Here is a 15,620-nt window from a genome sequence, read left to right as displayed (position 1 = left end):
TATTGTTGGGTTCACTCTCCCGGTACCTCCTTCACACTGCCTGGCTCGGCCTGCCATCTCCTGCCCAGGAGGGAACTCTGTGACCCTCTGCCCTGCTCAGCGTAAGTCGTGCGCATGACTTACGCTGAACGAAAAAACTTTCGGTTTTTAGAGGTTTTCAGTAGTTCGGATAAAGGATAGTCTACCTGTAGTAAAGCTTCGGCCTCTTAAACCGTTTTACGTTACCACAACTGATTTAAGATTACCATAACTTGTACCAATAAAAGAATTCAGTGGGATTACTGCTGCTTACATTTTTGTAATGTTTCAGTTATAAAATATAAAAGGAACAATGGTAAAATAATCTTTGTTGTTTGGCAATACTGTAAAATGGAATCATTATGGGACTAGGCAGCTATGTTAGTTTTAACTTCACTATCTTTGTTTAAGTTGGCTCCAATTATTATTCAGACAAGTTAAAGGATTTTCCTGGTTTAAAAATAATACTTTACAGAAAGACAGATTGTTTTGTTATATGACAAAACACAAAAGAAAGTTGAAATAACAACAGAAAATGCTGGAAAAACTCAGCAAGTCAGGCAACATCCGTGGAGAGAAATTTGAGTTGATGTTTCGGGTTTGACCGTGAAGAAGGGTCAAACCCGAAACATCAACTCAAATTTCTCTCCACGGATGTTGCCTGACTTGCCGAGTTTTTCCAGCATTTTCTGTTGTTATTTCGGATTTCCAACATCTGCAGTATTTTGCTATCGTACAAAAGAAAGTTGGGTGGCCATAATGGTGGTAATAACAAACAAACTTGAAGTGCACAAAAATGGGAACTGGGTGTATTACAGCAAAATAGTTGGGAATGTCTTACAAAATGTAACACAAATCGCCAGGTACATAAAAACAGCTCAAGAGGCCCAAGCTTTATTCTTGTGATTTGTGACATCACCAAAACGCATTAAATTTGATTGTTTTGGCCTTCCAAAGTCCCACACATCTTTTATTCTCTGCATATTAGTTATACACACTCATTTTATACAAAGTGTAATATACTGTTAGAAACATAGAAAAATAGAAGCAGGAGTAGGCCATTCGGCCCCTCGAGCCTGCTCCACCATTCAATATGATCATGGCTGATCCTCTATTTCAATACCATATTCCCGCTCTCCCCATGATGCCTTTTGTGTCTAGAAATCCATCTATCTCCTTCTTAAATATATTCAGTGACTTGGCCTCCACAGCCTTCTGTGCTAGAGAATTGCACAGGTTCACCACCCTCTGAGTGAAGAAATTTCTCATCTCAGTTCTATATGTCCTACCCCATTGAAGTAACCAAATTACTATTATACTTCAATTTTTATGTTAGAATATGTATAATGTAGCACCAATGTACAAGGTGGAGGTAATGAGTTAATTCATAGAGTTAAACGATCTATAGGTCTATATATTGCATTTACCCAGCTAAGCTTTAAAAACATGATTAAGTGACTTCAAATGCTGAGAAATTAAACTGCAGAGCAACTCGTGGGAAGATTGGGGAGGATGTGTGCTCGGCCAGGCGAGGCAGCACATATACAAGATAACGTACCCAAGAATTTGTTTGTTCGTAAACTCAACAGGGTTCCATTACATCCAAGTATGGTGGGACTAATCAGAATGTGCTTGCTTTGCAGAAGCAACCCGAGACAAGGTCAAAAGTCTGTGCTTTGCACAGACTGAACGGGGACTGTTATCTTAAGAAAACATGTAACAAGCAAACCACCTGGCTAGAGGCAAATTAAGAGGAGGCCCGCAGTCACAGAAGGTGACGGGACCAACTGATAACAGAACTGTGATCTGTAGGCGGCAGGAAGGATGAAATGTCATGGTTTATAATTGCTATTTAGCAATAACTCTGTATATGCTGATAAGCGTTGCACGCGCCTCTCGGGCAGGGGTTTGATTTTTGTATAATTGTGAACATTGCTAGGATATCGGTGGAGTTGGACTTACGCAGCGACGTGAAAGGTTCTCCCCAGGCCTGAATAAACCGTTGTGACTCCAATTATTTGGTCTGTCTTTCTTCCAACAAGCCGGTGACATCAACCTTGTATATCACTTGGTCCGTACTGTGGGGGCGCATATCACCCATATCCTGAGACTGTGACCCTTCGTTCTAGACCTCCCAGCCAGGGGAAACATCCTCCCTGCATCGTCTATCTAGCCCGGTCAGAATTTTATACGTTTCAATGAGATCCCCTCTCATTCTTCTAAACTCCAGTGAATACAGGCCTAGTCGACCCAATCTCTCCTCATAAGACAGTCTTGCCATCCCAGAAATCAGTCTGGTGAACCTTCGCTGCACTCCCTCTATGGTAAGTATATCCTCTCTTAGGTAAGGAGACCAAAACTGCACACAGTACTTCAGGTGTGGTCTCACCAAGGCCCTGTATAACTGTAGTAAGACATCCTTGCTCCTGTACTCAAATCCTCTTGCAATGAAGGCCAACATACCATTTGCCTTCCTAACTGCTTGCTGCACCTGGATGTTTGCTTTCAGTGACTGGTGTACAAGGACACCCAGGTCCCTTTGTACATCAGCATTTCCCAATCTATCACCATTTAAATAATACTCTACTTTTCTGTTTTTCCTACCGAAGTGGATAACTTCACATTTACCCACATTATACTGCATCTGCCATGTATTTACCCACTCACTCAACTTGTCTAAATCGCCTTGAAGCCTCTTTGCATCCTCCTCACAACTCACAATCCCACCTAGTTTTGTGCCGTCAGCAAACTTGGAAATATTACATTTGGTTCCCTCATCCAAATCATCATCATGGATATATATTGCGACTAGCTGGAGCCCAAGCACTGATCCCTGCGGTACCCCACTAGTCACCGCCTGTCACCCCGAAAAAGACCCATTTATTCCTACTCTCTCGTTTCCTACCTGTTAACCAATTTTCAATCCATGCTCGTATATTACCTCCAATCCCATGTGCCTTAATTTTGCACACTAACCTCTTATGAGGGACTTTATCAAAGGCCTTCTGAAAATCCAAATACACCACATCTTAAACTAACTTGGCAGGGGGATGGGATACAGAGTGGAGCTATAATAGGGGGTGATGTACAGCCAAATATAGAGGAAAAAATAAGTCAGACTGGAAGGCAGAGCAAATATGTAACGGCACAAGGGAGTAGGGCAAGGCTAAATGGCATTTATTTTAATGCAAGGAGTCTTACGAATAAGGTGGATGAACTGAAGTTGTTGATGAACACATGGGAGTATGATATTGTTGCTATCACGGAGACATGGTTGAGGGAGGGGCAAGACTGGCAGCTCAATATTCCGGGGTATAGAGTCTTCAGGCGAGACAGAGGGGGGGGTGTCGCAATATTAATTGAGACAATTACTGCTGTAAGGAGGGATGGTATATTAACAGGTTCCTCTAATGAGGCCATATGGGTTGAACTTAAAAACAAAAAGGGGGCTAGCACTTTGTTGGGCGTGTACTATAGGCCCCCAAACAGCCAGGGGGAGATAGAGGAACAGATATGTAGGCAAATCTCAAGTGTGCAAATAATGTGGAACTCAATGCCTGAAAGGGTGGTAGAGGCAGGAACCCTCACAACATTCAAGAAGCATTTGGATGAGCACTTGAAATGCCATTGCATACAAGGCTATGGACCAAATGCTGGAAAATGGGATTAGACGGGACAGGGATGGATGGGCGGCGCAGACACGATGGGCCGAAGGGCCTCTTTCTGTGCTGTAAAACTCTATGACTCTATGAATAGGGTAATTATAGCGGGGGATTTCAACTTCCCCAATATTAACTGGGATAGTCAGAGTGTGAAAGGCTTAGAGGGTGCAGAATTCTTAAAGTGCATCCAGGAGAGCTTTTTGAGCCAGCATGTAGAAAGTCCTACAAGAGAGGGGGTGGTACTGGACCTAATTCTAGGGAATGTGGCCGGGCAAGTGGTAGAAGTGTTAGTAGGTGAGCACTTTGGTGACAGTGACCATAATTCGGTGAGATTTAAGGTGGTCATGGAAAAGGACAAGGATGGACCGGAAATAAAGGTTCTAAATTGGGGGAAGGCCGATTTTAATATGATAAGGCAGGATCTGGCCAATGTGGACTGGGATCAGCTACTTGAAGGAAAATCCACATCAGAGCAATGGGAGTCTTTCAGAAAGGAAATTGAGTACAATGGCAACATGTTCCCGTAAAAGGTCAAGGGTGGGGCCAACAAGCCCAGGGAACCTTGGATGTCAAGGGATATACGAGAATGGATTAGGAAAAAAAGGGGGGCTTTTGGCAGATACAAAGGACTAAAGACAGAGGAAGCCCTAGAGGAGTATAAAAAGTGCAGGGGGATACTTAAAAAAGAAATTAGGAGAGCGAGGGGCCATGAAATAACACTGGCGAGCAAAATAAAGGAAAACCCTAAGGTGTTTTATAAGTATATTAAGGGCAAGAGGATAACTAGGGAAAGAGTAGGGCCCATTAGGGACCAAAGTGGCAAACTGTGTGTAGAGCCAGAAGATGTAGGTGGGGTTTTAAATGAATTTTTTGCATGTGTGTTCACTATGGAGGACGACGATGTGGACATAGAAATCAGGCAGGGGGATTGTGATATACTTGAACATATTAGCATAGAGAGGGAGGAGGTACTAGCGGTTTTAGCAGGCTTAAAAGTGGATAAATCCCCAGGCCTGGACGAGATGTATCCCAGGCTACTATGTGAGGCAAAGAAGGAGATTGCAGGGGCTCTGACACAAATTTTCAGAACCTCTCTGGCCACAGGGTATGTGCCAGAGGACTGGAGAACAGCTAACGTAGTACCATTATTCAAGAAGGGTAGTAGGGATAAACCAGGGAATTACAGGCCAGTGAGCCTAACATCAGTGGTAGGGAAATTATTGGAAAAAATTCTGAGGGACAGAATTAGTCTCCACTTGGAGAGGCAAGGATTAATTAGGGATAGCCAGCATGGCTTTGTCAAGGGAAGATCATGTCTGACCAATTTGATTGAATTTTGAGAGGGGGTGACTAGGTGTGTGGATGAGGGTAGTGCCGTGGATGTGGTTTACATGGATTTCAGTAAGGCTTTTGATAAAGTCCCGCATAGGAGACTGGTCAGGAAGGTAAGAGCCCATGGGATCCAGGGTGCCTTGGCACATTGGATCCAAAACTGGCTTAGTGGCAAAAGGCAGAGGGTGATGGTGGAAGGTTGTTTTTGTGACTGGAAGCCTGTGTCCAGTGGGGTACCGCAAGGATCGGTGCTGGGTCCCTTGCTGTTTGTGGTCTACATTAATGATTTGGATGTGAATGTAAAAGGTATGATCAGTAAGTTTGCAGATGACACGAAAATTAGTGGGGTGGTAAATAGCGAGGAGGGAAGCCTTGGGCTACAGGACGATATAGATGGGTTGGTCAGATGGGCGGAACAGTGGCAAATGGAATTTAACCCTGAAAAGTGTGAGGTGATGCATTTTGGACGGACTAACAAGGCAAGGGAATACACAATTAACGGTAAGACCCTAGGAAAGACAGAGGATCAGAGGGACCTTGGTGTGCATGTACATAGATCCCTGAAGGCAGCAGAACAGGTGGATAAGGTGGTTAAAAAGGCATATGGGATACTTATATTCTATGCCTCGGCTAATGAAGGCAAGAGCAGGGAGGTTATGATGGAGCTGGAGTAAACGCTGGTAAGGCCACAGCTGGAGTACTATGTGCAGTTCTGGTCGCCACATTATAGGAAGGATGTGATTGCTTTGGAGAGGGTGCAGAGGAGATTTACCAGGATGTTACCTGGGCTGGAGCGCTGGGGTTGTTTTCCTTGGAGCAGAGAAGGCTGAGGGGGGACCTGATTGAGGTATACAAAATTATGAGGGGCATAGATTGGAACTTTTCCCCTTAGTAGAGGGGTCAATAACAAGGGGGCATAGATTCAAGGTAAGGGGCAGGAGATTTAGAGGGGATTTGAGGAAGAACTTTTTCACCCAGAGGGTGGTTGGAATCTGAAACTCACTGCCTGAAAGGGTGGTAGAGGCAGGAACCCTCACAACATTCAAGAAGCATTTGGATGAGCACCTGAAATGCCATAGCATACAAGGCTACGGACCAAATGCTGGAAAATGGGATTAGACAGGACTTGATGGCCGGCGCGGACACGATGGGCCGAAGGGCCTGTTTCTGTGCTGTAAAACTGTGACTCCCACTGGTTCTCCCTCATCTATTCTACCAGTTACATCCTCAAAAAACTCCAGTAGGTTTGTCAAACACGATTTCCCTTTCATAAATCCATGTTGAACTTTGTCTAATCCCGTTGATATTTTCTAACTGTCCTGTTATCACATCCTTTTATAATAGACTCTAGCATTTTCCCTACTACTGATGTTAGGCTAACCTGTCTGTAGTTCCCGGTTTTCTCTCCCTCCTTTTTTAAATATCATTTGCCACCCTCCAATCTGCTGGAACTGTTCCATAATCTATAGATTATGGAAGATGACAACCAATGCATCCACTATTTCCATGGCTACCTCTTTCGTACACTGGGATGCAGATTATCAGGCCCTGGGGATTTATCAGCTTTCAGTCCCATTAATTTCTCCAGCACTATAACACTGTATTATAAAGTACATAAACAAAATATGATATGCAAGAGTGAAAGGTTCTTAGAAAAATCACCACTACTGTGTAAAATAAAAATTAACTACAATTTGTTTTTGGTTTATTTGCAGAAATAAATGTCATATTCTATTACCTCTTGCAGCATATCCTCAGCATATATTGGAAAAACATTTTAAAATCACTGTTGCTTCATAGTGTCAACTTGGCTTCGTGGTAGCACCCGAGTCAGAAGGTCATTGGTTCAAGCACAACAGGGAAAAAAAAAGCTAGGTGCCATAATGGTGGTACTGTAACAAGAAACTAACTTGAAGCGCTTAAAATTCTGCTTAATTGATCTTTCTCCTATAAATTGAACCGATAGTAAAAAGGTTTCTGTGGCAACAATCACAGGTCCCTTAGCCAAACAAAGTGTTTCCATAGCAAAGTCAGTTCTGAGTTCACCAGAGCCTTTAAATTTACTGCTTTCATTATGTAAATCAAGTTCAGAGAAGAATACCTTTGGAATTTATTCAACTATTCTAGGTTTTGTCCTGCAATATTTCTAAGTAACTTCTCCTGTTTACTTAATCCAGTTGAGCATTTTTCAGTCTGCTGAAATGTCGGGAGTAATAAAAAAAAACCTCAGGACGCAATACAATGTTGGTGTCTAATTGATCTTCAGTCTTTTAGCTAGGGTTTCATCCAGTAATATATATTTAAGTCAGATCAATATTTGCACTCAGCAGTTTTCATGCAAGAACAGAATTGAACAATAAAACTCTAAGAAAAAGACAGCTTTAAAAAAAAAAAACCACACTCCTGCTGCTTAGCTCAAGATGATCATTTTAATCAACTTTTATATTGCACAGCTAAACTTTATTTTGTTAGGACTCCATTGTACTTTCAACATTACATCTCCACGGAGCGGAGTTTTGCTAGGGCTCCTTGGTGCCATACTCGGTCAAATGCTGCCTTGATGACAAGGGCAGCCACTGTTAGCTCTCCCCTGGCATTAAGCTCTTGCCATGAGGAGGTCTGGAGCCTCGTGGTTATGAGCCTTGGTGAGCAGATTATGCGTGAGTAGGTGTTGCTTGGGGGCACTACTGATGACTCCTAATAAACATGTTTCTGAAAATATGACATCATCAGGATATCGCTTGACTAGTCTATGCAACAATTCTCCCAACATGGACATCAGTCTCCAGATGTTAGTGAGGAAGACTTAAGAAATTTCCCAAGACTTGTCCTGATACGATGTGTGGGTTGGTCCACCTGATTTTTTTTCCTAATATTGCTGTTTATGTATCCCACAGAAGAATATTCCAATTGCACCCACAATTTAAACTTTGGGCAAGGTTTACTTGACGTTTGAAATACTACTTTCACATTGTGCATGAAGTAAAACATTTCCTTCCTTGCTTTAAAAAAATGGTAATTAGTTATCAAAAGCTGCCCAGAGCACCAGTGTATAATCATACAATTCACAGAACTGGAAATAACAAAACATAGCCATGCTGGTCATCACTTTGTGCCAGTACTAGCTGTTCAACTACAACAATCTACTCCAATCCCATTTCCCTGTCTTTTCTCCATATCCTTTTATATTATTTTCAATTACCCATCCAACTCTTTCTTAAATTATATCTTAGTGTCTTCCTCAATAGACACTTGTGGTAAAACATTCCATGTTCTAATAATGTTTTGTTACAAATTTATGGGTCAACAGTAGACATTCACTCAAGTTCAGCATCACTGGTCCCTTCCATAACTGGACCTCTCGGCCTCTACAATCTGGAGAGCACCTTTACTGCCCAATATCTAGTTGCAAAATAGTGTTAACCGAGGATAAGAGGCAAGATTCCTTGTGGGGTGTTATAATTTTACATGCACCATCAGGAGGGGAACTGAAAAGCACCAGTGTGAGTCGAGGCTAAATGTAAACCAACAAAATGGGTTTAATTTCATGAAATGCATTAATAAACAGATCATTTTTCTAGTGAAATACAACGACTGATAAGAAATATATGTATCATGAAAAGCAACAAACATGCCAATCTTCCCCAGCTAATGGGCTAAACTCACTTTACTGGTTAGTTGTCCCAGCACTAAACTTTCTCTTGCAGGATATCAGTGTTCATATCTCAGCCAGGAGATATGGTCTCTCTCTGGCTCTTAAAGTGAAACCTCCCAGTCCCTCTCACTGCTTCAGTCTTACTTCTAGAGAGACAAAGGCTGACTGACCTACGACTTCTCCCTCAGCTCAGTGTCAAGGATTGGCTCTTCAAGAAGCCAATGAAAGTTAACACCTTGAATAAGAAACCCTCCCTTGGTGTGGGAGTTATGGCAACTGTATTGTCTGTCTAGCTACCCCTCTCCACCACCACCACTGGGCATACTGAATGAAAACCATTGTATTAAAAGTTGCTAACTAGTATAAGATATGCTTGATGGCAGTCTGTTGTGCCAAAACTGATGTGGCATGCAAGGACTTAATTTTAGTATTCCAACTAATGGTCCTAAATAACATCCTAGATGGTTTGTCTCTCTCTGAGACTTGACCCTTTGTGAATTAATTTAACTTCATAGCAAAATCATAAATTAAATCAAACACACTTCCAGGCCAAATAGGTAAAAATCACAATATGTTACGCACAAAAAATTGTTTCTAACTTCCTCTTTCATTCTTAGTGTAAATCCCGTGTCTATACCCTCATTATGCTTTTGTTAACTTGCGAAAACAATCTTTCACTAATTACCCTCTTAAAAAGTTTCATAATTTTGAAATGTCTATTAGAACCCTTTTAACTTCCAGTAAAAAAACACACATTTTCCAAGCCATTCTTCATAACTATAACCTCTTATTCCTGGTATCATTCCAGTGAATCTTTGCCATACTTTTTTCACGGTTCTAAATTCCTTCCTAAAATGCATGCAACTGTGGCTTAACCAATGTGTTGAAAAATGTAAGATCACTTACTTATTTGTATAGCCTTTTCTACCTGCACTCCCATCTTTAAAATGTCTATATATCTGCACCCCTAGGTCTCACTGCTCCTCCCCTCAGTTAAGAATCTTACAGTTTAGAGCATATTTCCTTTCATGATTCTCCACCGCCCCCTCTCCACATTTTTCTGCATCGGCCACCTAACTACCAACTGTTAACCTGTACCCGCCTGCATTCTTCATAAGGTTGTCATGCACATAATTTGGTATCAGAAACTTTGCTCTCATTTCTCGTCTGCCTCTGGCCTAATAATTTAGACAAATGGAAAATGGGCGGTTCCAGCACAGATCCTGTGGAATACCACTGCCCACATCTCATCAATCCAAACATCTACTTACCCGTTTGTTTCTGTGCCCCAGCCATCTCTCTGTCTATGCACCTTTATTTTCACCTTAAGAGGCACCTTATGAAAATAAACCTGCCACATTTGATTCCCTCAAAAAATTCAATTCAACTAGAGATGTTAACCCTATTTATTTCCAAAATCATTCATTTCCAATATCCACTGCAATCCTATCCAACACGATCAAGGAAAGCTGAAGGAACATTTTACACTAAAAGTAACAAGAACTTTATAGACTTTTGATAACAAGGAAGTTGTATTTCACACACCTTCTATTATGCATTGTTCAGCATTACAAAATCTCAGAGCCATTTAAGAACATAACATAAGAAATAGGAGCAGGGATAGGCCATACGACTCATCGAGCCTGCTCCGCCATTCAATAAGAATTTCTACATCAACTCCAGTTTTCCTGCCCCATATCCCTCGATTCCCTTCGTGCCCAAAAATCTAGCGATCTCAGGTTTTGAATATACTCATCAACTGAGCATCCACATCCCTCTGGTGTAGGGCATTCCAAAGATTTACAATCCTCTAGACTGTACAGCCAGGGGAAACAGCCTCTCAGCATCTACCCTGTCAAGCCCTCTAAGAATTTTATACATTTCACTGCGATCACCTCCCATTCTTCTAAACTGTAGAGTGTATAGGCCCATTCTACTCAATCTCTCCTCAGGACAGCCCTCTCATCCCAGGAATCAATCTAAAATGAACCTTCATTGCACGCCCTCGAAGGCAAGTATATCCTTCCTTAGGTAAGCAGACCAAAGCTGTACACAGTACTCCAGGTGTGGTCTCACCAAAGCCCTATATAATTGCAGCAAGACTTCCTTACTCTTGTACTCCAATTCCCTTGCAATAAAGGCTAACATATCATTTGCCTTCCTAATTGCTTGCTGTACCTGCATGGTAACTTTCTGTGATTCATGTACAAGGACCCTCAAATTCCTCTGAATACCAACATTTATTAATGTCTCACCTTTTAAAAAATATTCTGCTTTTCCATTCATCCTGCCAAAGTGGATAATTTCACACTTCCCCATATTATACTCCATCTGCCACCTTCTTGCCTAATCACTTAACCAGTCTATATCCCTTTGCAGCCTCTTTGCGTCCTCCTCACAGCTTACTTTCCCACCTAGCTTTGTATCGTCAGCAAACTTGGATATATTACACTCGGTCCCTTCATCTAAGTTATTGATATAGATTGTGAATAGCTGAGGCCCAAACACCGATTCCAGCGGCACTCCACTAGTTACAGCCTGCCAGCCTGAAAATGACCTGTTTATTCCTACTCTCTGTTTTCTGTCAGTTAACCAATCCTCAATCCATGCTAATATATTACCCCCAACAAATGGGGTTGTACTCTCCCAGCTTGTCCTACTTAAAACACCAGCTGATGCTTGTCACCTCCTGCCTGACTCACCGCTTGTAATCGATTCTAAGGTGACACCAAATTGGGTACAACAGCCCATTAATATCAAGCACAAGCGAGTATTAATACATTTCAGTATTTTAAGCAATAATTTACACAGAAGTAAAACGGTATTATCCCGTTCCTCCTCTGGGTAGTGTGCATAGTCTAGCTGGCCCCTTCCGGTGCAGCATCTTGACCTCTACAACTAGAAGCTGCTTCATCTGTGTTCTTATATCGCTCTCAGTCACGTGACCCCCCAAACCTGTCAGGGTTCGCACCTTCCCAGATTCATCTTCCCTTATCAGACAATGTGTATAGTGTCTGCTTTCTAACTTGGCTGCTTGATTAAATTAACCTTTATTTCCTTTTGGCTATCGGAAAAATACAAATGTCACACTCCCAGCCCAGTAGTTTAATGTGATCAGGGACAATCTGTTTACTAGTTCTGCTTTTCCCATCGTTTCAGGTAATCACACATACCAGCACTTCCTAACCTAATGACGATCTCCTGATGCAATTATACAAGTTCCAATAGTCTTTGTTCTCTCAATGCATCAGCAGCTGTTTTAAGTTTAAATTAGGTCTATTTGACTACATCCGGCATGATGGTAAAGCAGGCAGCAAAAGATGTCAATTTCTAAATCCTTACAGACTCCCCACCTTGAGGGTGAAGAACAATTTCTGATCCCTCATTACTTAATCAATAATGCTCATTGATAGTTATACATTTACCATGACGATCGTTGCATCACGTTTAAATAAACATAAAGGTAATTAAAACATTGAATACAATTGCTTGCACTATTAAAGTACATTGAGATTATTCGATACTATGGGTGTTTCCCCACATTATGGGAATTTCCACTACTCATGATCCCCTAACTTTTGTACATGTCACTCAGCTGCCTCATTGTCCTGAAACATGTTCTAGGCTATATCTTACACATCCCAGGCACCAAAATGAATAGAAGTACCAGACAAATAAGCTGAATTTAATCTTTCTTGGGCTTAGGCTGATCCATGTCAGACAAAAGATTGGTGTTAGCAGGCTGTGTAACAAGGTAATGTTTCATGCAAGGCTTTATTTCGAGAACTCTGACAATTATTCAGGAAGACAGAGATTGGTTGATGGATAAAGAAAGTTCCACTGTCAATGTGGAGGCAAAGTAATGATTTCAAGTGCCATGGAAATAATTAAACTGAAAACAACAGAGGGAGAGTGGTAACATTTACAAATGTTCTAACTTTCCCTCCAGACCCAATGCATGAAAAAGGGCCTTGTTTAAAGTGACTTACTACAATACTAGCGAATCTCAAACATCTTACCAGAGTTTGTCAGGCTAGCTAAGTTATTCTCAAGATTTGTACTTCTGACATTAGGTTTTCTGGTAAAAAACACATCATCAGCAGCTTGCATCATTTGACTGGTCCTTATTCTTGGAGACTGCTGCACATCATTGTACGGTTGAACCTTCAAGAAAAAAAATGATTACATTCAATGTTAAGTTCTTTAAAATATAACCCAAAGCTAGGTATTTTTCAGAATATCAGTTATTCAGTTAGTCTAAAAAAAAAACTAGTAACCTTTATAGACTATTCACAATCTGTACTATGCATGTTCCAGTACTCTAGAGAAGTTGAATATTAAGTAACATTTGACTCAGTTCATAGAACAACAATGTTTTAAGTTATCCTAATTCACATGGCGCTAATTCACTGCTCTACATTTCCTCTAAAAAAGACAAATATCCTACAATATTTTAAGTCAGTCACACTTACTTAAAAAAAACCATAAACACATCTAACTACTAGATTTTAAATTTCCAGTGGCACTAATGAAGAAATGTAATGCCCATCATGTCATTATTTATACAAAGATTACCTTGGTAGTGAGCCAAAAAAACACTTTTTTAAAATTATTGTACAGTAATTTGGTCTGCTAAAAAGTGAAGGCAAAAAATCTCATGTTGGTGCTTTGGAGAACATTTTTCATTATGGTTCAGAAAACCTAGACAAATATGAACTTTTAAAAAACCATTAAACTTTCTAAATATTTCCTTGGTTGCATTATGTTTCAGAATAAAAAATATACAATTTTAGTTAAACTAAATATTCAAATTGTGCATTTTGTTTGTGATATGATTTTTCAGTTATACTATTGGGAAATGATAAAATGCTGATCTGAAATATTTCCTATTTATTGAAATCTATTGGGCAATGTTATTCAGCAAATTACATCACGTGCAACAGAAAGACACTTTGCAATCACTGCTTTCTAATCATCTGATTTTACTGTTCACAAGATTAAAATTTAAAGTTTTAAGAATCAGTAGGCCAATATGCACTTTAAATTGATCATTCTAAACCTGTGCTCACTGCTATTTAAAGAAACTTCCTCGGATATTTTAGTACTGCTTTGTAAACATATACATAGAGCAAACTGATAAAATCACCACTTTACCAATGTGTCATTTTCCACCATGTGGCTGATGTTGGCTTGGTAGATTGAACAGTTCCGGCTTCACAATTTTCTAACGAGAAAACAGTATTTAACAACATGTAGGATCTCCAGTTGTGCGTCATTTGTTAATGGATCTATCAGCCTAGAGGAGTGCTATAGAAAGAGAGCACTGTTTTGGCCCGAGTGGGTAAAAACTTTTTTGGTTTCTCAAAACATATCATTTCTGCTTTGACAAATCCAACAAAATTAATTCCAGTTGGTTGTTTTGTAACTCAATCAAATCTACATTCTAATATCTTTGGGTGAATTTATGTGAAGATGGGAGATGTCTGCACTGGGATCTGAAATATTTTCCCACTTTTATAGTGCCCAATACCAGCATCAAGCACTCCCAGATCAACTATATTACAGACCATTAGGGTATTAGAGTTAGCTCCCCACCTCCCAATAATATGCTTTAAACAATCTCAAAAGCAACTCCAAACATATCCATTCTTGTAACCTCTTTAAATTAGATTGCCAATTTGTACCAAATTATGAGCAGTTTGCCCTGGGATAAGGGTGTCCAAATATATCACAGTGGTAGTAAAAGTGCAATGGAAATTTAAGATCTCATCTCAACCAAAATAGCCTTTCAAATTACTCGTGCTTAATTGAAGTGGCTGTACAGCATGGTTCACTGACTTTTAAAACGTCAACTAACTGGCAGAAACTCATTTCCCTACAGATTATTGGGATGCACTACAGTAAAAAGAACAAGTAAAAAAAATGTTTTGTTCATCGAACTCACTTGCAATCAGCCAATAACGGTGAGATTGTGGCTGGGCAACTAAAATGTACTCTAGCACTTGCTTACTATATGGACATTAAAAATCAGGAGCGAGAGAAAGCCCACAGCCTGCCAAAAGAAAGAACTCGCATTAATGTAGCGCCTTTCATGAACTCAGGACGCCCCAAAGCACTTCACAGCCAATGAAGTGTAGTCAATTTTGTAGGAAATGCAGCAGCCAATTTGCACACAGCAAGGTCCCACAAACAGCAATGTGATAATGACCTGATTATCTGGTTTATTTTGAAGTAATGTTGATCGAGGGATAAATATTGGCCAGGGAAGAACTCCCCCACTCATCTTCAAAATAGTGCCACGGGATCTTTTACATCCACCTGAGGGCATCACACCTACTCCATCCAGACAGCATGTATGTTTATTCTATAATGGACTTCACTGCTAAATGGGGAAGCCCATTATTATAGAATATATTGTGGTAAGCTGGTCTTTTTTAATATAATAAATACAAGCTGCCTTCAACTAATATCTGTATGTGTAAAGGTGTATTATGTCAGCAGAGCAATTTTTTATTATTGGGAATCAATAATTTCTTAGCTAATATGGTATATGATTAAAAACAGTGAAATGCGCATACAAATGACTTAATACAGATCCCCCACCCCAAAAGAAGAACTTGCCTGACAACCATAATGCATAGTTAATCTGGTCATTTTTGTGCTGCATGGTTACCGCAGAGATGGAGGAAGAAAACAAAACTTTTATTCACTAGCCTATCTTGTTCTTTGCTGGTAATCAAGAGAATTAACAGTTGTAGTTGTAGATAACTTGTTCACAGTTAAACCGTAACTAGTAAGAATTGACAGAGCAGAGTTATACCATTAATGCATCACCTACCCCAACTTAGAAATCTACTGCACACAACTAGAGGCACTGAAAAAAAGTTAATTGGCAACTTTGCCACCCCCACCATTTCGAAGAGGTATATTTGTGCCAAGGTTCAGTCTGACCT

General features: G+C 40.4%; 1 protein-coding gene across 1 annotated transcript in view; it reads right to left on the bottom strand.

The window, feature by feature from the left end:
- togaram1 (TOG array regulator of axonemal microtubules 1) overlaps positions 1 to 15,620 on the bottom strand; it is a 135,831-nt gene that overhangs the window by 104,245 nt on the left and 15,966 nt on the right. The window contains 1 exon segment of the mRNA XM_086002900.1: positions 12,687 to 12,831. Within this exon segment, the coding sequence (XP_085859026.1) occupies positions 12,687 to 12,831 (145 nt within the window).

This window comes from Somniosus microcephalus, chromosome 12 (assembly GCF_052327205.1).
Source record: "Somniosus microcephalus isolate GS21.2 chromosome 12, FLI_Smic_1.0, whole genome shotgun sequence".
Classification (NCBI taxonomy): domain Eukaryota; kingdom Metazoa; phylum Chordata; class Chondrichthyes; order Squaliformes; family Somniosidae; genus Somniosus; species Somniosus microcephalus.
The sequence above is the reverse complement of the archived record's forward strand: the minus strand, read 5'-3'. Positions and strand labels throughout refer to the sequence as shown.